The sequence below is a fragment of the Talpa europaea genome, assembly GCF_964194135.1.
Source record: "Talpa europaea genome assembly, chromosome: 8".
Classification (NCBI taxonomy): domain Eukaryota; kingdom Metazoa; phylum Chordata; class Mammalia; order Eulipotyphla; family Talpidae; genus Talpa; species Talpa europaea.
Window position 1 is genome coordinate 50959774 of NC_140075.1, and position 21707 is coordinate 50981480.

Genomic DNA, 21707 nt, shown 5'->3' on the forward strand with positions numbered 1-21707 from the left:
TTTCTTAGAGGGTTTCCCACTGTCTAACCTATTTACTTGTTCATTTATTTATAGTCTTGTCTGTCTCTCCTCACCTGAAATAAGTTGCATAAGAACAAGGACAGTCAGTTATGCATTGCTATATCCTCTTACTTTAGAACCATATTTGCCTCAAAGTAGGTATTCATTTTTTGAGTGAATGAATGATAGATAAATAGATAAATGAATGCCTGCATGCTAACCTGCCATTTATCCAGGATGCAGTTGTCAATAACAATCAGGACTGAAAATTGGGATTGAAACAGGATTTTTAAAGCAGCATATGAGCAAATGATGACTTTCCATTTGAAAATTCAAAGCTATTGGAATATCTAGTTTCATGTGACCTCTTCCCCTACCTTTTCTTGCTTTTATATCCTTATATTAAGCAGACAGCAGCTGACCTTATTTTTCTTTGTTTTCTAGTACCTAGGCCAGTGAATTCCATTAAGCATGCCTTTAATAAAATATTTGCTTCTAGCCCAGGAATGAAACTTGCTATCTTCTTAGATATTTGTTGTAATATTATAACAAATAATACTTAACACAATGCCTGGCAACTAATAGAGGCTCAATAAATACTAGCTTCAGGAAAGCATAAATAAGTGAAATGAATTCTTTGTCTAAATAGGATAACACACTGCTCCAATTTACCTGGAACAAATCACTCCCCAAACAAAGCTATCTGAAACAATAAATATGTATTCTCTTTTTTAGTGTCTCTGAATTAGGAATTTAGGGGTGGCTTAGGTGGCTGGTTCTGTCTTAAGGTCTCTCATGAGGTTGTACTCAAGATGTCAGCTAGGGCTGACATCATCAAGATTTGAGACTACAAGTTCTACTTATAAGTTCTACTTACATGACTGTTTGCAGGAAGCAAACAGGTCTATGAGGTCTCATAGACCTCTCCATAGGGCTTCTTGAGCATCCTCACAACATGGCAGCTAGGTTCCCCAAGAGAAGTAATCCAGGAAAAAAGCAAGAAGAAACCACATGCCTTTGATCACCTCATCTGAGAAAGTAAGCACATTACTTCTAGCACATTATATTGATTAGAAGCAAGTTACTAAGTACAACCCACACTCAAGGTGATGGGGATTAGGCTTCACCCTTTTTTTTTTTTTAATTTATTTTATTTATGCATACAAGAACTGGGGTGCAGGCCAGAGGTGCAGGGGCTGACAGGATTCACCAGAGACAGAGTAGGGAGCAGAATCGGGTGATCTACTGAAATACACTGCTGAGGAGAGCAGAGGGCGAGAAAGGAGAGGTCTGCTGCACCATGTGGGTTAGCTCCCTGGCCAGGGATTGATCATGCATTAGTGGCAGGTGATAGCTTGATAGCACTGGAGACTTTTAACCCCTACGCCCCCAGGGAGGCCCAGGCTGCACCTTTTTTGAGGGGGGAGTATCAAATAACTTGTGGACATTTTTTTTTTTTAAAACTGCAATCACTCTGATACTCTGAATTGAATAAAGTTGCCAATTTTTATTGTTTTTGAAATATTCTTAGCAAATAACTTTTTAAAAAATAGCTTATGGGGCCTCTCCGGTGGCGCAGCGGTTGAGCACTGGGTTGCGAAGCTGCCCTCGGCCTCTGCGGCGCCGGCGCCGGTTTGATCCCCGGCTGCTCCCCAGCCACCAGAGGAGGGTCCCACATGGCGCGCAGACCTCTCCTGCCGCCCACTGCTCCCCTCAGCAGTGTACTTTGGTCCTTCTGCCTGCTCTGCTCCCGGCTCTGGCTCTGGCTCTGGTGAATTCTCTCACCCTCCCGCACTTCTGACTGTACCCAGTGCATGTATAAACAAAAACAAACAAACAAACAAATAAAACATGCCTCTAAAAAAATAAATAAATAAAAATAGCTTATGCATGCACAGCATGCAAAATTCACAGGTAAAATGAGTATACAATGAAAAACAAGTTTCCCTTGCCTGAATCTCAGCCACACAGTTTCTCACCCTGGAAATGACCAATGTTACTAGTTTGTTCATCCTTCCAGAACCCAGCTATGTACTTATAAATTCATATTTCTACTCTTCTTTTTACACAAATAGTAGCATACTATAGTAACAGTTCTGTGCCTTGGAATTAGTTATGCCTTCCTGGAGCTAATATTTATTGAGCCTCTATTAGTTGCCAGGCATTGTGTTAAGTATTAACATTACAACAAATAGCTAAGAAGATAGCAAGTTCCATTCCTTGGCTAGAAACAAATATTTATTAAAAGCCCACTCAGTGGAATTCGCTGGGCTAGAATAGCAACTCCAAAGCCCAGAACTGTAACTGTACATCCTAAAATGTATTCCCTGTCACTTTATTTATAGTTGATTAAAATTTTTTAAATATATATAGGGTTGTTTTGTTCTTTTTAATAGCTGCATAGTATTCCAATGTGTGGATGTACCAAAATGTATTTAACTGGTCCTTCACTGAAGGGCGTTTAATTTGTTACTCATTTTTGCTATTATAAACACTGCTTCGGTAAATACCTTGTTCATTTTGTACATGTTTACGGGTACAAACCTGGAAGTAGATTTGTTGGGTTAAAGAATACATACTTTTTGAAAGATAATGCCAGATTGCCACCAGGGGTGAATCACTTCTTACATACCTACCAGCAATATATGAATGTGACATTTTCCCTATCTCCTAGGCATAGTAACAGAGGTATTTACTAGAGATTTGACAATTTAAATATCTCAAGCTTATTTTTTAAAACTACATACATAGAGTAGTATTGCAAATAAATAAAACATTATTACACATTTTTTACACTTTGGACACCCAATAAATGTTTATTGATTAATTCAGGGGAGGTGGATTTTATCTGTGGAAGTTTGCTCATTCACTTGTTAACTAAATTCCAAAGAGTCTAATTCTTAAATAGAGTAGCGTGCTACTGAGAAAGAAGAACCCACTACCTATTACAGATCATTTGAATAGTTTATTGAAGTATAACAAAATGCATGGGTGTTAAGTACATAGTTTGATGAGTTTTTACATGTGTACATAACTGTATAATCACTACATATAGGAATCCAAAATTAGAACATTTCTGGTACCCCTGAAAGGTTCTCTGATGCCCTCTAATCTATCCCATGCTGATAGGTAATCACCATTCTAATTTTTATCCTCATAGATGAGTTTTCCCATCTTGAAATGTGATCATATGGCATAGTCTTGTCTAGCTTCTTTCACTTACCATGACACAGACAATGTTGAGATTTATTTATGCTATAGTTTGTAGCAGTAATTTGTTTTTTAATGCTGTGTAGTATTACATTATGAATATACCACATTCTATACATTATTTTACCCATGTTTCATTGGATACAAGCTCTTATTTCTAAGATAGGATTACTGGATGATTGGCTTTGTGCATATTAGCTTTAGAAGATCTGCTTAGAAATACATGAGCTTTCGTAGAAATAAAGTAGTTTTCCAGAATGTTTTTACCAGTTTATACTCCCACTCAGGTAAAATTGTTTTTCTACCAGATAAACAATGTCTGAAATGGCATGCCTTATATTTCATGCTTGTAGTTTCTTTAGCTTAAGTCTTTGATCATTGTTAAAAATTACTCCATGGGAAATAGCATTTTATCAGTCATTTATTCTCTTTAGCACTTGCGTTTCACAGCCCTTCGTAGAATCACAGAATTTAAGAGTTGGAAGGAAGCTTTTGAAGGTCATGTAGTCCAATCCTCACATTTTACACATGAGGAAATTGAAACCCAGGAGGATAAAGTGACTTTCCCAGTGTTAAGGAGCTAGTTACTGATTCAGTTGGGTAAAGTAGATATTAACCCACAAAATAAACCATTACTCAAACATTACTAAGACTCCTTAGCCCCATTATGTATACGGATGGGACTATATTTTTTTTTGTTGAACAGAGATTTTCTGGGGAGATACAAAGAGGATTCATTCATTCAACATATATTCTATGTGCCAAATATGTTTCTAGAAGTTAGCTAGAGCAGTGAAAAAAAAATGACAAAACCTTGCCTTCATATTCTAATAGGAGTGAAAATACAACAAATAAGATAAAATTTCTTCTTTCTTACATACTGATAAATAGTATGGAGTGGGTAAAGGTAGGAAAGGGTCCTAAGGAATATACAAGTGAGGGGGGGAATTAGGGATGCCCTCAATGGGGTGATTTTGAGAAAGGATTTGAAAATGAAGGGTGAGTAAGCTTTAGGGGATGTTACAGGTTTGTGGAATGGCAAGTTCAAAAACCCTGAGATGGGAACATGCCTTTTGTGTTTTAGGAACAAGTACGTCACTGTTTAGATCAGTGTGAGGTGATTTTGATCAGAGAGGTGATGCAAGCCAAGATCATGGAAATTCTTTAAGGTCACAATAAGAATTTAAGCCTTAATATGTATAAAATGGAAAGAAGACCTTGAGCAGAAAAATGATAGGATATAACTTTTATATCCTATAGGATTTCTCGGGCTCCTGTATTAAGAATAGGTCAGGGTGGAATAAGGATGGAAGTAAGTTAGATGGCTGTTATAATAATTCAAGGCGTGCTTGGGTCCAGAAAAGTGGAGGAAGTGAGATATGGTCAAAACCTGAAGGTTGAGCCAACAAGATTTGCTATGAGATGTGGGCATGATAAGAGGGGAGTCAGATAAAATTCTCAAGGATTTTTACCTGAATACTTGGAAGGCTAAAACGTTATAAATAGGAAGCTTTCTAAAATTAAAATCAATTTTCTTTCTCTTTATCCTACTTGCTGCCCTAAAGCTAGCCCCCTAATAGAGAAACAAGGTCTGTTATTTTCTGCATTTTCCTTCCTGTCCTCTTATTTCCCCAGCTGTCTCAACTTAGAACCTTGTAGGAAGAGAGTTACACTTCAGAAAAATGTGTTTGCTTTGACATTTAAACAAGCCTCCATTTTGTTTTTCCATATTAGAATTTTTCCTCTTCCCCTCTCCCATTTCTAGCACTGCCAGACCGGTTGTCTTTTCAGCTCATTCATTATTGCTATGGTTTGCAGATTATACTAGAGGAAGAAGACAGATTTATAAACATGTGTTCCTGCCCAGCTGTTTCAAGAGAGTGGGACTAACATCCATCTTCTAATTGTATGCCTGCTCTCTATGTACAGCTGTGCTCATCTGCCCCCTCTCTAAATCTTACCTTGTCTCAAAATAAATGAGCTCTGTTTCTATTCCAGTTGGTTATGCAGTAATGGCAGCAACCCATCATTGGGAGGAGCCATCCATTTAAATTCACTTTGCTAATAGCCGAGTACTTACTTTCTACGGAGGCTAGCCATTTCCCTTATGATGCCAGAGCCCTGGAAAGGAATCCTGTTCTTTTTTCCTCTGGATGCCCCACTGCAATCTTGCATGTATCTGTCTAGACAAAGGGGGCCTCCCTTTGGCACAAGGGGTTAAGTCAGCACTGTCAAGCTATCCCCAGCCACTACAGCACGAGTTCAATCCCCAGCCAGGAAGCTAACCCACATGGCACAGCAGACCTTTCCTATCTCAACCGCTGCTCCCCTCAGCAGTGTATTTCAGTCAGTCTGCCTGTTCTGCTCCCCACTCTGTCTCTGGTGAATCCTCTCACCCCCCACACCTCTGGCCTATGCCCCAGCTCTTGTATGCATAAATAAATCTCTTTTTTTAAAAAAAAAAAAAAAGATAAAGACAAAGGGACATTTTAAAGAAATTGTGTAAAAAGAATCAGAATGAATTAGAAGTAGCTATTAATATCTTCAAGATCTGACCACTAATAAAGTGAGGCCTTTGGCAAATTACTTAACCTTTCTGGCTTTCATTTCCTTATTTGCAAAGTAGTGTAACAATCCCTATATAGCAGTACTGTTGGGGGGGATTGTGCTTTCTCATTAAGGCCTGCCCTGTTCAAAAAATTATTTAATATGGCTATGAATATTCAATAAGATAATGAGTATGAAATCACCTACACATAATAGATGTTCAGCAAATTTTGAATAAAATCCAGTTGACTAAACCAAAGTTCTTTGCTAACCTAATTTCATTAGATTGAGACTTTCTGGTAGAATAATCCTTTTTTATTTCAACTCCTTTGATCTGGTTTTATGATAAAGCATTTTAAAATCCGACTCCAGAGAGAATAGGGGCTAAATAAAATCTTATTTAAAACAAAACATTCGGGACGCAAATCCTGATAACCAATGGTTTAATTTTTTTTTTTAGTATACATTTTTATATCATTGTTCATTTTTAAACAGTTTGCTTCCCCCCACCCACGTAGTCCCCATAGTTTCCTTCACCAGTGCACCCGTGCATCATCACCAGTCCCCTGTTTTCCACCCTCCCTCCCTCTGATCCTTCTTCTTCCTCCTCCCCTGCAGGATGTCTCTGGTTTATAATTGTCTGTTTGTCACTAGAATACAGCTAGTGTAGTAAGCAGAGAAAGGAAATAGACATACAGATCAGAAAGGAAGAAATACATCTATATTTATTTGCACATTACATAATTGTCTATACAGAAAATTCCAACAAATCTACAAGAAACTTCAAGAACTAATAAATGTGTTCGGTTAATGTGGCAGAATATAAGATAAACTGAGAAAAATCAATTCTTTGTTTATAAACTAGCTATAAAAACATGGACACCAAAATGTAAAATATACCATTTACAAAAGCTGGGGTTGGGGGCAGGGAGATGCTTGTTGTAAAGCTAACAAAACAGCTATAATTTTTTGAGGACCTTTATTTTTTTGTTTGCATGTTGGGTAATTTATTGACCCTTATGAGGTATTATTATCACCTCTTCACAGATAAGAGAACTAAAGTCTAGAGAGGATGAGTGATTACAGCCCGGAGATAGAAATCCCCTAACTCCAGTGTCTGTGTTCCTAACCATTACAGTGAACTGCTTCCCACTTGTAGTTCTTTAAAAATGCCTTTATTCTCTCATCTCTGAGCCTCTGCATATTTTTTGAAGGAAAAATAAGCCTACCATCCCTTAAGCCTCCTTCATCTTCCCCCCTTTTGACCTCTGGTAACCTCAGTTTAGTTATCAATGTCTACTAGTTTGTTTTTATTTTGCTTTGTCAGTTCATCTGCTTTTTATATTACCCATATATCTGAAACCATCCAGCATCTGTCTTTTTCTTTCTGGCTAACTTCCCATAATCCCCTCAAGTTCCTTCTATTTTGCTGCAAAAAGAAAAAATTCATCTTTATAGCTCAGTAATATTCCAGTGTGTATGTATATATACATATTTATCCAGTCACCTATCCAGAGCACTCCCTAAAGCTTCCTTCAGATGCCAGAGTGATTGTTACTACACAAATGCAAAATACTCTTCTCAGTGGCCAGCAGGATTTCTGTTATCTACATCTGACTCTTCTTGTCTTCCAGGGATGTTGGTGGTGAATGTAACATGGAGGAACAAGACATACGTAGGCACACTTCTAGACTGCACACGGCATGATTGGGCACCCCCCAGGTAAGCACTATACAACTTTATAGCTTATGTTAATCTGAACCACCCTAATTTTACAGTGATTCCTTATTCTTTTATTCTGCTAGAATTGGATAGCTTTTAAAAGATACCCAGCTTTTAAAGGACATTATGGCGTGTAGAGAAGTGAAGGCGCTATACTCATCTGACATTCAAGAAAAATAAATTAAGTATAAATGGGTTGGGTAGGAGCAGGGAAGAGAGCCTATTTGAGCCTTTGTCTGGACTTACTGAATTCTGGGTTCTTCTGATAGTCACTGTTAGAACAAAGCCACAGAATTTTACTTAGGGGGAACAAATACTCATTATGATGCTTTTTGATGCTGCCTCTCAGAAATTTAAATTTAAGAACATTTTTAGTTTTTTTAAGCTCCACTAGATGATGTGAATTTCACAGGGACCTTTCCCAGTTACAATTTGACCTTAAAATTGACATTTCAGTGAATGGCACTAAACAGCTTGTTCCTAATATTAGTATTCAGTTTGCCAGGGTTTGGGAAACCTAAATGTTAGGTTTAGGGAATAATTTGCAATTAGCAGGCAGGTAGCATCCCTAGGAGTTTGCCATTTAATGTGGTTCCCAGACTTTCACACTTCCTTTAACAAATCATATTTATTGAAATTGATAGTTACCATCTGGTCAGTTCTTCTGGAGGTTATGGTTAAACGGGTTTGAAGATATTTTCTTAATAATAATCCTATTGTGTTTGTCCTTTACCAAGGTTCTGTGATTCCCCCACCAGTGACTTGGAAATGCGCAACGGTCGGGGTAGAGGCAAGCGCATGCGTCCCAACAGCAATACCCCTGTCACTGAGACAGCTGCAGCCTCTGACAGCAAAGGGACCGGCAGCAGCAGCAAAACCCGTGCAGGAGCCAATAGCAAAGGCCGTCGTGGCAGCCAAAATTCTTCAGAGCATCGCCCACCTGCAAGTAGCACCTCTGAGGATGTCAAGGCCAGCCCTTCCTCAGCTAATAAGAGGAAAAACAAACCCCTTTCGGACATGGAGCTGAATTCCAGCTCAGAGGACTCCAAAGGGAGCAAGCGTGTTCGTACGAATTCCATGGGTTCGGCCACTGGCCCCCTCCCTGCGACCAAGGTGGAACCCACTATGCTAGACAGAAATTGTCCCTCCCCTGTCCTTATTGACTGTCCCCACCCAAACTGTAACAAAAAGTACAAGCACATCAATGGACTTAAGTACCACCAGGCTCATGCCCACACAGATGATGATAGCAAGCCAGAAGCAGATGGAGACAGTGAGTATGGAGAAGAGCCCGCCCTCCATGCAGACCTTGGGAGCTGCAATGGTGCATCTGTCTCACAGAAAGGTTCCTTGTCCCCTGCCCGCTCAGCTACCCCCAAAGTTCGGCTCCTAGAGCCCCACAGCCCTTCTCCCTCAAGCAAATTCAGCACAAAAGGCCTCTGTAAGAAAAAGCTGAGTGGGGAAGGGGACACAGACCTTGGAGCCTTATCCAATGATGGCTCTGATGATGGACCCTCAGTAATGGATGAAACAAGCAACGATGCCTTTGATTCTTTGGAAAGGAAGTGTATGGAAAAAGAAAAGTGTAAAAAACCCTCTAGTTTGAAACCAGAAAAGATTCCTTCCAAAAGCCTAAAGTCAGCCCGGCCCATTGCCCCCGCCATACCCCCGCAGCAAATCTACACCTTCCAGACAGCCACCTTCACAGCAGCAAGTCCAGGATCCTCCTCGGGCTTGACCACCACGGTGGTTCAAGCCATGCCCAACAGTCCCCAACTCAAACCCATTCAGCCCAAGCCCACTGTGATGGGAGAGCCTTTCACAGTCAACCCTGCCTTGACACCAGCCAAGGACAAGAAGAAGAAAGACAAAAAAAAGAAGGAATCTTCAAAGGAACTTGAAAGTCCTCTGACCCCAGGGAAGGTGTGTCGAGCCGAAGAAGGCAAAAGCCCATTCAGGGAATCATCAGGAGATGGGATGAAAATGGAGGGGCTCCTAAATGGCTCATCAGACCCCCACCAGAGCCGGCTGGCTAGCATCAAGGCTGAAGCTGACAAGATCTACAGTTTCACAGACAATGCCCCCAGCCCTTCCATTGGCGGCAGTAGTCGCCTGGAGAGCACTACCCCTACCCAGCCCATGACTCCCTTACACGTAGTGACCCAGAATGGAGCCGAAGCCAGCTCAGTCAAAACCAACAGCCCTGCGTACTCTGACATCTCTGATGCTGGGGAGGATGGGGAAGGCAAAGTGGACAGTGTCAAATCAAAGGACCCTGAGCAGTTGGTTAAGGAAGGAGCTAAGAAAACGCTTTTCCCCCCTCAGCCGCAGAGCAAAGACTCACCATATTATCAAGGCTTTGAGAGTTATTACTCTCCAAGTTACACACAGTCCAGCCCAGGAGCTCTGAATCCCAGCAGCCAAGCAGGAGTGGAGAGCCAGGCCCTGAAGACAAAAAAAGATGAGGAGCCAGAGAGCATAGAGGGGAAAGTGAAGAATGACGTCTGTGAGGAAAAGAAAGCAGAGCTGAGCAGTTCCAGTCAGCAGCCCTCCGTCATCCAGCAACGTCCCAACATGTACATGCAGTCCCTGTACTACAACCAGTATGCCTACGTGCCCCCCTACGGCTACAGCGACCAGAGCTACCACACCCACCTCCTGAGCACAAACACGGCTTACCGGCAGCAGTATGAAGAGCAGCAGAAGCGGCAGAGCTTGGAGCAGCAGCCGCGGGGACTGGACAAGAAGGCAGAGTTGGGCCTGAAGGAGCGGGAGGCAGCACTCAAGGAAGAATGGAAGCAAAAGCCTTCGATTCCCCCAACTCTCACCAAGGCCCCCAGCCTCACAGACCTGGTCAAGTCAGGACCCGGCAAGGCCAAGGAACCAGGGGCAGACCCTGCCAAATCAGTCATTATCCCCAAGTTAGATGACTCTTCCAAACTGCCCAGCCAGGCCCCAGAGGGACTGAAAGTGAAGCTGAGTGAGGCCAGCCATCTAGGCAAGGAGGCCTCTGAGGCTAAGACTGGTGCTGAGTGTGGCCGACAGGCGGAGGTGGATCCCATACTCTGGTACCGACAGGTAACGCTTTGGGCAGAAGTCGAAATGCTATTCGATAGTCTTTCTCCTTTCCTACAAATCAGGGCTCTCCTTTTGTAGAGGCTCAACAGACTGGAAATCTGTCATTTGAGAGATTCTTTACCTTTGTAAATCATTTCTTTGTTTTGTGAAAACCACTTTTATATCAGTCAAAAGTGTTCTTCCTGTTTGACGAGAGGCCCAGACTGGTTACTTTGGACTGTCTAGGGTTACTTGAGCTGCGTTAGGAGAGCCAGAACTAGAAATAGGTATCCTGATTCCTAGTCTAGTATCTCTTCCACTGTTTGGGTTTTTTGGGAAGTTTTAATGGTGATCTCTTCATTTTGTGGCATATGCCACAAGTACACCGCTCAGACTGCGTCACTTTCAAAAAGATTTTATAGGTCGTTAGAACTAAGAACTTGGTCTCACCTCTTGCTCTGCCCAGGCGATGGGAAGTCTTCCCTTCCCTCTTAGAACCACCATTGCACCCCCTCCTTGGAGCTGAGCAACACTTACAGCTTCCTACCCGAGCTTGCTCTGAAGAAGATTAAAATGCTTATTCTCTCCTAGGGAAATCCATCACTTGATGGATTTTCCTTTTCTTTACCACATCTTGTTTCCTTTTGGGAGGGGAGGGGGGAGGCTTTTTAAGCAGGAGGGACCAGAGCTGATTGTAAATGAAGATCATTCGGGGCCAAGATCACACTCTGCCTGGGTGTCTCTTGTGTTTCTACTCTTGTGTCTCTTGTGTTGCTACTGTGTTTGGCCATGAAACCTCTGTCTCCTCTTCCCTCTCTCTCTCCTGTCTTCCTGCCCGCCCTCTCTCACTCACTCATCCTGTGATTGGTTATAGGAAGCAGAGCCCCGGATGTGGACGTACGTTTATCCTGCCAAGTACTCAGACATAAAGTCAGAGGATGAGCGGTGGAAAGAGGAGCGGGACCGCAAATTGAAGGAAGAGAGGATTCGGAGTAAGGACTCTGTCCCCAAGGAGGATGGGAAGGAAAGCACAAGTAGTGACTGCAAGCTGTCCACGTCCGAGGAATCCCGTCTCGGGAACAAGGAGCCCCGACCAAGTGTCCACGTGCCTGTGTCTTCTCCCCTCACCCAGCACCAGTCCTACATCCCCTACATGCACGGGTACTCCTACAGCCAGTCCTATGACCCCAGCCACCCCAGCTACCGGGGCATGCCTGCTGTGATGATGCAGAACTACCCAGGTACAGCATCCTCATTCAGCTGTGCTCCATCCGCCAGGAAAGGGGGATGAAACACAGATTGCACATTCAGAGTTTTCTTGCTCAGCCCTAAGCTTATTGAGGATCAGGGTGACCACAGCCTTTTTTGAATGTGATGTTCTGTGAAGTAGTCACTCGAACCGCCAGCTCCTTGGATGACCCCAATAACAGTCCATGGGCCCACTCTCCCTCCCTTGCTCCCGCTACAGGTAAACTGACTCTCTAAAGTCAGTGTCGTGGATGATGAAAGGTAAGACCCCTCTCTACACCTGCCATCATCCGCAACTGGGAATTTTTAAACCTGCTCCTCGTTTTGCTTTGGGATGTACTCGGCACTGTGTGGGATGCAAAAGTTTCCTCCATTCAAGGAACTTGCAACGTAATGGTAGTAGGAGGCACATGGATCTAATTAAACTGAAACCGGAGAATGTGGGGATGCTTTTGCAAGATTGGGTTCAGGGCCTTCCTGGTGGCGCAGGGGTTAGCCAGCGCTATCAAGCTATTGGCAGCCACTTCAGCATGAGTCCTACCCCCTGGCCAGGGAGATACCCCTGACACATTGCGCAGCAGACCTCTCCCCACTCTGTGTCTGGTGAATCCTCTCACCCTCCACAGCTCTGGCCTGTACCCCAGTTCTTGTATGCATAAATAAAAGTAAATATTAAAAAAAAAAAGATTGGGTTCAGCTGTAAGGTCACAAGGCAGTGGAAGAGGAGAAGAGCTACTGGAACTCAGATCTGGGCCAAGTGCAGCTAGAAGAGTTTCAGCTTGGGGAGGTTAAGCTCTTTACCCATCCATATGTTCTTGGGGGAGGGACACAAACTAGGAGATTAAATGTTGTTTTTTTTTTAACTGGTTAGAAGGAAACTCGCTTTCTGTTGCCTAAAGAGCACTTCTTTCCCTCAGTAGAGTTCCCAGCTCTCTACAGGTGAGCAGCCTAAATAGGCTCATTATTTGGGCAGAATATTGAAGACAAACTCTAAATAGAACAAGTAAGCTTTTCAAACAGAACTCGGTGGGAAATTGCCCATGCCCAACATGCAGTGTGCCTTGCTCACTGTGCCTTCCCCCAGCTTTCTGCTTAAATGCAGTTCCATTTGATCAGTGCCTGCTCTGGGCCACTATACTGGGTGATTAATGTACATTTTCTTATTTCATCCAACCCATTACCCTATACATTATAGGGTAATGTCTTCATTTTGATAGTGAAGAAACAAACTCAAAAAGGTGGTTAATTTGCTCAAGGTTGTCCACCTGGTACGTCCCAGAGTAGGATTCGAGCCATGGCCATCGGCCTCCGTGCCTTCTGTTCTGTCCACTCTCCCTCATTACCTCTCTAAGAAGAATATCTAACATTGGGGATCTAGGGAAGTTGGTTCCCCAGAAACTGAAAGCCATGTTTCTAGTATTCCTGTTAGTTTTGACTCCAGAGCTCAGTAAAGACAAACTCATAGTCTCAGCCTTCTGCAGACACTGGTAGAAAGTATCTCGGCCTCTGTCTAGGAGAGCTGATGGCCACCTAACCAAGGTCACTAATGCAGAGTGTCTTCTACCTCTCCCATCTCTTTGACTGCTTTTTTTCTCCTTCCCCAGGTTCCTACCTGCCTTCCAGCTACTCTTTCTCCCCATATGGCAGCAAGGTCTCAGGGGGTGAAGATGCCGACAAGGCACGAGCCAGCCCCAGTGTCAGTTGTAAATCCAGCTCAGAGTCCAAAGCCCTGGACATCTTACAGCAGCATGCCAGTCACTACAAGAGCAAGTCTCCCACGGTAAGGGAAGTGCAGTGACACCGGCTCTTTGTTGTCAAAGACCAGTAAGGCGCCAGATCCAGGGTCTGGGAGAAGCACAGTGCCACCTGGCTGCCACAGCACTGTCTCCACCCAGACCTCCCTGAATCTCAGGTGTCCTGCGTTGCTAAGGAGTCATAATGTGGGCTCTGGATATCTCATGTCGTCTCCTTCTCTGTCTCGCCTCCCCTCCCACCACCCTGACAGAGACTCACAATAGTACTTTTGTGTCTGCTTTCCTTTCCAGATAAGTGAAAAGACTTCTCAGGAGAGAGATCGGGGAGGCTGTGGGGTGGTTGGGGGTGGTGGCAGCTGTAGCAGCGTCGGGAGTGCCAGTGGGGGAGAAAGGAGTGTAGATCGGCCACGTACCTCCCCATCCCAGCGGCTGATGTCCACACACCACCACCACCACCACTTGGGATACTCATTGCTCCCAGCACAGTACAACTTACCCTATGCAGCAGGTAAGGCCCCTCGCCCCACTGCTCTCTTTACGTAATCCTAGTAGCTTTGCTCACAGCACGGGCCTCCCCCCTACTTTTTTTTTGAGCTTCTAATCTGCCTAGAGTCCTAGCCTCCTGCAGACAGTCGTTAAAACATATGACATTTATTTCCTCCCTTGGAGCTTGGGGACTCTCAAACTCCTCCAGAAAATTGGCTCTGATGTTGAGAAGAATACGGAACAGGTGTTCCCACAGCCAAAGAGAAACAAGCAGCTGAAAAATAGAGCCTTGCTCTCTATCCCCAGCCACTGTGTCTGGCCAAGGATGAGATTTTTTTCTGTCAGCACCCCAAAACTCAGAATTTAAGGGTACTCCTCTCTAGGGTCAGGAGGACACAGTGCAGGTTTTCTAATCCAGCAGACCGGGTAAAGGAGGAGTCAGAGTCCTCAGTGGCTTTTTTTGCAGGCTTTTATTGGGGTTTACCAGGTACACAGCAGGCAGGGGTACTGGGGGGCCGGGAGCCTGGCAGGCCTCCCGCCCCCAGCAAGTCTTCACTCTATCTGGGCTCTCCGGCGTTCTCTGCTTCTCTCTCGGCTTCTGCTACTTCTTTCTCGGCTTCTCTTTCGGCTTCTACTGGCGTCCCCGTGACACCGCCCTAACAGCCCAGTCTCAGCCCAGGTGAATCTCATCCACCTATGCCCACACCCTACTCCAGGTGCCCGCCATCAGGCATGCATTCAGGACCGCGAGGATCCATCATCTATCCTGATGGCGGGAGGGCAGAAAAGCCTGACATTTTTCCTTACCCTACATCCTCTCACACTCCACCCAGCTGGTACAGGGCATGCTTGATGGGAGGGTGGTGGGTGCACTGCTCTAACTATGTTTCTCCTTCTGGCTCAGGGCTTTCTTCTACAGCCATTGTTGCCAGCCAGCAAGGCTCCGCGCCCTCACTCTATCCACCACCCCGGAGGTGAGAATGGTAAGTAAGGTTTTCATTTGGGGCAACACATAGAACAGGGATAGTTGGTATCTGGGTCACAGAATCCCAGTGGAACTAGGTGAGGGAAAGCGATGTGGGTCAGTGGTCTCCAGGTGGTGGAACCCTCTTTACGGAACCCATGAAGCCACATGCTCCAAGGGACACAGATGTCCCCTAGTGACCTGCACTGCCCTCTCTTGCAGTTTGCTTTCTTGGAGCGCCATCTTGTGGTGATTATACCAGCAGGCTCAGTGCCTAGTTACCTGTCCGTGTTTCCCTTGCAGAACACCAAGTGCCCGGATAAAGTCAGCTTCACGGGCCCGGACTGGCTCACCCAAGGAGGTGCTGGAGGTGCCATTTAGACATCAGTTAAATGGTGTTGATCATCCTGTTTGCCGTTTCCACCATGACTGAAGGCAGACCCTTGGCTATCTTGCCTCCACCAGACCCCTGGATTCCCCGACCTTCCCTCTTCCTAAGGAGCTGGAGAGCTGGTACTTAGCAAAAATATTTATTCTCTCGGCCACAGTTGTGACTGTTGTGGCCTCTGTGGAGATGAAGGCATGGGGAGCAACCAGGGAAACGTGGCCTCAGCCCAGAGAAGTCACTGCTCTGTTCCCCAAGCCCCTGTCAGCTGCCAGAGCAGTACCATTACCCCCGGGGAGGGCCCCCACCCCTCTCCCCCCCCCCAAGCACTGGGTAAGGTCTGAAGACAGCACAGCAGCCATACCCCTCTCACCGTCATTGCCGCCATCACCAGACCCTGCATCTCTCCAGTGGTTTGGGCCCTGGGAACTGGGAGCACGTGGAGGAATTAGAATCTCAGGAAAGAAATTGGGGACTGTTTTCTCTGTAATTGTGAAAACAGGGTCTTCCAGCGTGAAGACTTCTCCCCTCTTACATGAGCACATAGAAATGCTCAGATCTTAGCCTGGAAGGGAAGACCAAGGCATTTGCCCCACCATGGTCTTGAGTAACCTGCCAGGCAGAGGGCAGGGGTCCCAATACCAGCACAGGGCTCCCGGGGAGCACCGGGAATGAGCTGGAGCGTGAATGGAGTCTGTGGAGTAGAACCTGCACCCCCACCAATTCCTGCTGCTCCTTAGTCACCAACTCCTTGCCCTTTCCTCTCTTCCCTCCTGACCCCTTGGTGCCTTTCCCAGGGGGAGCCCAACGCTCATCTCTCCTCTTGTTTTCCACTGCTTGGCTCTTCAGACTCGGGCAGGTAAAAGAGTATTTCCCCCCCAGCACGGGGACCCTTGGTGTCTGCCAGGTCACCTTAGGGCAAAGTCCAGGAGGCAGAGCTAGGGGCACCTGGCAGTTCACAGAGAAGTCCTGTCTGTTCAGCCATCTGAGCATCCTCCTCATTTAGGGCCACAGACATACAATCCGGTTCCTCTCTACACAAGCCCGTGGTTTTTACATCGCTCCGCCCACAGCCTGTGTGTGCCAGTGTAAGCTGTGTTTCTTCGTGACACGGTTTTCAGGGGCCACTGATCATGGAGGTTTTATGGTCCTCAGATCCTGGGATGACACATCCAAGCCATTACTCCTCAGGCCTCTGCGCCTTGAGGCAGCAGACACTTCTCCGCTCTCCTTAGAGCAGCAGTCTCCTCGTCCAGGCTTTATGCTCTTTGTGCTGAGAAAGTGATGATTTGGTAGCTTTACTGGAGTCACTTCTTCCCCAAGGTATGGGGAGCTTTAACTCTTACTTTGCTTTTGGATCATCCCTTTGTTCTTCTCTCCTGTCTTCCCTTGACCTGAATTGGAAGATAAAGACTGACAGACACAAGAGTTCAGAAAAGGCTGTCGGTGACCAGAGTGCCAAAGGTGACACTGAAGAGCAGAGGCTTGGTTTGGCGTGCAGGTGGAGGCCAGTAAGCACAATGTCTAGCTGGGGCGTTTCCAAGATCCTGGAGCCCTTCTCCAGGGAGAAGTTAAGGTCATTTGCTCAAGAGGAGCTTCTCTGACCCAGGTAGACTTTTTCTCTAGCTTTCCATGTCCTTGTTTCTGTTCAAGTTGGGTTCTGAGCCCTCTCACTTTTAGCCCTCTTAGCAGGCTTCCAGGCAGCCTCCCTCTCCTGTCATTCCCTCCGCTTCCTGCTCTCCCAGCAGGCAGTGCTCTGAGCAGTGACTTCCCTGTCATCCATGGAAGTAGTGGGTTAGGCACCTTCACCCCACCCGATCTGAGTGAGCCCCACGGAGAGGACGACTGAATTTCAGCGTGATTATGCCCTCCCAGGCTCCTGTAGGGTGGAGCCCAGGGCCCATCTCTGTTCCTGTTTGTTTTGAAATATCGTTGTGTGTTTTGTATCTGTGGTGCTGGCTTTCAGCACGCTCTGTATATATTGTAAAGAAACCATTTGGAGTACTTTTCTTTCCCATTGAGCAGGCATGGCCCTACATTCCTGCCCTTTCCACTTTGTTCTGTAACACAAAGAGGAACTTGCATATTAGCAGGGCAGCCTTGGTTTCTGCAGAAGAGAATAGATTTTCCTTGTGTCTTAACACCTCCCCCCTTAAAAAACACATGGGTCTTTTTGATCTTAAATATTTAAGTCTCCATTGAAGAGTAGGAGCCAAGCTGCCCAGATGAGCAGGTGACAGCAACAATGGCAGAAGGGCACTGCCTTGTCCTGATACCTGAGCCTCTGGTCCCCAGCCCTCGCCAGGTCCACTTCCCTCCCAGAAATAAACGAAGCAGCAGCAGTGGAGGAAATAAAGATCTCTGATGAGTGCTGACTGAGGGACCTGCCGTCTCCCCCCCGCCTCTCCACATAGGCGGGAGAACACAGGTGGGGTACCTGTGGCCCCCACAACCTGGTCAGAGAGGTGAGACAGCAAAGATTTCACTCCACCCCATGAGCTAAGGCTGGAAAAGTTGGGGGCTAGTGCCTGCCCGGGTCCCAGACCAGTGCTTTCTGAGTCATCCCTGCTCAGGTCTCTTCATAGGCATCACTCATCGGCGCCCGTGGAGAAGCGAGGGCAAGAACCTCGTCCCGGGCCGGCCAGCCAGGACTGGGGAGCTGCTCTTTAGGACTCACATCTGTTTCTTCCTCGTCAGGGTGTGCCAGCTCCCTTCGTCCCCTTCCCCTGCCTGTACATGTGTGGGTACATGTATGAAACTTCCTTCTCTTCCCTCACCCTCTCCACATCTCTCAAGGTCAGAGGACCACATGCAGAAAAGCGGAGGGCACCTTGTGGAATGAAAGGGGGCTTCTTGAATCTTCTCTCCAGGCTGCACAGTGGGGGTAGGAGGGTAAGACTGAAGAAGGGCTAGAGAGAGAACTATATACAGGTTTGAGGTCACACATGTCACTTATTATCCCATGTATCCTATCACCATCCCAGTGTCTACTCTGATGCCCCCAAGATTCAACTGGGCAGCTAGTTGGCCCTGTCATTCTGGGCCTTTACCGTTTGTTTTATTACTAGGGCATCCCAGGGAGCTTTCCGATGATCCTCTGCCATGGGCCCCTCCCGGGATCAAGCCCTCCCAGGCCCCATCCCCAGCCCCTCCTGCCCCAGCCCACCCGCTTGCCTTGGTGCTCAGCCCCCCATTGGGAGCAGGTTGGGGCGAGTTGGAGGCCCGGGCTGGAGGGGCAGTGTTGCTGTTCTTAGCTTTTATACCTTTGGCGTTGCTCTGTTGGATTTAATTTCAGTCTTCCTTGATTCTTCCCTTCTGTAAAGTGTACATTACCAAGTTCCTTGTTTTTTTTATATATATATATAAATATATATATATACAAACTGTACTCTTTTTGCCTTTGTACATTCAGGCAAGAAGAGAAAATAAATCTTTTTAAGAGACAATCACAAATCTGTGAGGGCTGCTGGTTATTTCTCCTGGAGTTTGCTGCTGAGCTGCCTCCTCCTTCCTCCCCACTTTTCCCTTCTCCCTCAGCTTTCCTGATCTCCCTGGCCCTGCTCCATGTGCATCCTCAGCTCCTTCTTCCCTGGCTGATGGCAAGCTGTTGAATCCAGTGACAAACCACCTGCCCGGCAGTGTTTTCCAGCTTGGCCACTAGCTCACCCAGGAGTTTTATTCTGTACCCTGGCCCTTCCTCTTTCCACCCTTAGATCCCCCTTCACCGAAGTGGCTTGGACCCCTGGGTCCTCTGGGACCTGTCTCCCAAAGGCCCTGACTTTGGACGCTCACCTATAAAACTATGCAGCTGGGATCTCTGTGCCTAAGAGTTTGCACTACTTAAACCTGCCTGGGAGTTAGAACGGATGCTTTTTAGAAATGAGTGGGAAGCTATCCCCAAACACTCCCCTCAGATTCCAACCTCCAGAGTGCTCTTGTCCAGAGCCCCAAGAATCATTCCTGGCTGGTGGATTCCTGTGGCTACCCCCATCCGAATAAGGGCTAAGGGTTTATGGGTCAAGAGCATTTGTCAGAATTTCAAAGGGATGGTACATTCGGAAATACAGCCCGACCAAACCATTGTTCCTACTCTTTATTTTACTCTGATTTCCTCCCCACCTTTTCCCCCTTCTACTTCCTTTTCTTAATTGGCTTTGGAATTGAAGTATATTTTTAAATTATTTGTTGTATTTATTGAATAAAGTTTTTAATGTCCCTGTTCTTAAATTTAGACTTAGTTTTGCCTTTCACATTATCTCCCCTAACCTCCTCCCCCCCCCGCCCCAGTACTCCACCTTCTAAGTTGCTTTTTTAATTGGAGCGCAGCTTTTGGGTACCATATTTCTTTCCTGTCAGTGGTCTTTCATCTAGAAAGGTTTTCCTTTTTGAAAGAGAAACCATGGGTCTCTCTCTGGGTTTTCTCTGGGATGCTGCTCTTCTAACTCGGCTGTTAGAAGAGGATCCACCAGCAGGTGGCAGCAGAATCTCATGTGTTTCCTGTCTATTCCAGTAGCTTTGGGGACAAGAAATACTGAGTTTTTGTCTTGGTTATTTTTATTTTTATTTTTTTTTAAATATGTGGCCAGTTTTCCCAGCACTATTTCTTTTCTTTTCTTTTTTTTTTTAAGTTTTATTTATTTATTTATTTATACAAGCACTGGGTACAGTCAGAAGCGTGGGAGGGTGAGAGAATTCTCCAGAGCCAGAGCAGGAAGCAGAACAGGCAGACAGATGGAAGACACTGCTGAGGGGAGCAGCGGGCAGCAGGAGAGGTCTGCGCGCCGTATGGGACCCTCGCCGGTGGCCCGGGATTGGACCGGCACTGCAGAGGCTGCGAGCAGCTTCGCAGCCCAGCATTCAACTGCTGTGCCACCAGGGGGGCCCTGTCTTGGTTCTTTATTGTGCCTATCTTGAGGATTCCCTGGGTTGTAGTTTAACATCTGAATCCTAAACTTGGCCACTGTCAGCATTCCTGTGAACCACTGTTGTAAATAGCTCCCTGTGGTCACCAATTTTTAGTCACTGCCTTTAGGCTGCCTCTGGTGTTACCTGCTCAGGGGAGGCCATCCTCAAGCCCTCCCTGTAGGCCCAGACCTCCTAATACTGGTGGAGGAATGCACCTGACGGCACCCAAGGTTAATGACTTGGCCTAGGATGAATGAAAACACAAGCTCCTCAGAGAACAATGTAAAAATGGGCCAAAAGGGCAGAGAAATTAAGATGAGCCACAGCTCAACAGCAGACAGTCCCAAAGCTGCAGGAGGTGGAAGAACATGCACAGTGTTTCACTGGGGGAAGCAGAAGCAAAAGGAACAAATGCTAGTAAGTCCGTAATTTTTTTTTTTTTTTTAAAGGTAAGTGAAGGCGATTCCTGCCCCTTTGAATGCTTCTGAGAGCTTATTTATCAGGCTCTTGGTGCAAGGGGAATGGCAGCCATGCCTTAGGGCACTGGACTCCAAAAGGAGAAAACTATCTTCCAAAGGAAGATGCAGCCTGTTTGTTTCGACCACCTCCAGGAATAGGACTGTCGGGCAGCTCCATGCAAAGGCCATACCTTTGCAGGACCAGCCTTCTAGACAAAAGGGAGAACTAAGAAGGGCCTGGATCCTGAGTACATATAGCCCCTATTTGGGATGAGGCTAATGTGTACTCTGGTCTCTAGGGGCTCTGGGCTCTGGCAGCATGTCCCAGGCTCCTAGCAACCCTATGTTTTATAGTATAATGTGGCCCCAGGGACCTCGGGCAGTTTAGATGCTCTCATGCACTGCAGCCTTTCTCCTGAGGAGGACATGTCACGCCCCCATGAGGTTAGGCTCTAGACTCAAAAGCAGTAATGGCAGGAAGCTGGTCCTGGCACAGGAATAAATTACAGACCAACCACAACTTTAAATCAGTTTATTGACACAGTAACACAACACACTTGCCTCCCTGACACCCCCACCCCCCTCACCCAATCTAGATCTCTCCCCTTTCCTGCTGCTTAGGAGCTGTTCAATGAAAACAGAAAAGGGCAGGCCACTTCCACATGCCCAGCCCCATCCCCAGGCCCTGTGGCGCAGTATCTCAGGCACTACTCAGGGCTTGGTGGGGGCAGGAGGGAGCCAGCACTATACTCAGCCAGGCAGAGGTGCCCGGTCCCTAAGAACAGATTCCCCCACAGCCCCCAGGCCCTGAGTTGCTACTCTTCTTCCTCTCTGCTCTTTGTGACCCTAGGAAGGAGACACATTGGGACCTGGGCCTGCAGCCAACAGCAAGAACTCCTGGCTGTGATTTGATAGTTGGAGTTTGGCTAGTGTTTTTAAGGCCCAGGCACCCTCAAAAAAAGCCCTGGTGG

General features: G+C 46.2%; 1 protein-coding gene across 1 annotated transcript in view; it reads left to right on the forward strand.

Annotated features, from left to right (window-relative positions):
- The window catches only part of ZNF609 (zinc finger protein 609), a gene marked incomplete at both ends in the record, with an annotated part of 169920 nt that extends 154918 nt beyond the window's left edge, over nucleotides 1-15002 (forward strand). The window contains 6 exons of the mRNA XM_084239760.1: nucleotides 7392-7479; nucleotides 8217-10557; nucleotides 11411-11777; nucleotides 13389-13564; nucleotides 13830-14046; nucleotides 14929-15002. Of these exons, the coding sequence (XP_084095886.1) occupies nucleotides 7392-7479; nucleotides 8217-10557; nucleotides 11411-11777; nucleotides 13389-13564; nucleotides 13830-14046; nucleotides 14929-15002 (3263 nt within the window). The remainder of the gene's footprint in view (nucleotides 1-7391; nucleotides 7480-8216; nucleotides 10558-11410; nucleotides 11778-13388; nucleotides 13565-13829; nucleotides 14047-14928) is intronic.
- Between the last annotated feature and the right edge of the window lie 6705 nt (nucleotides 15003-21707).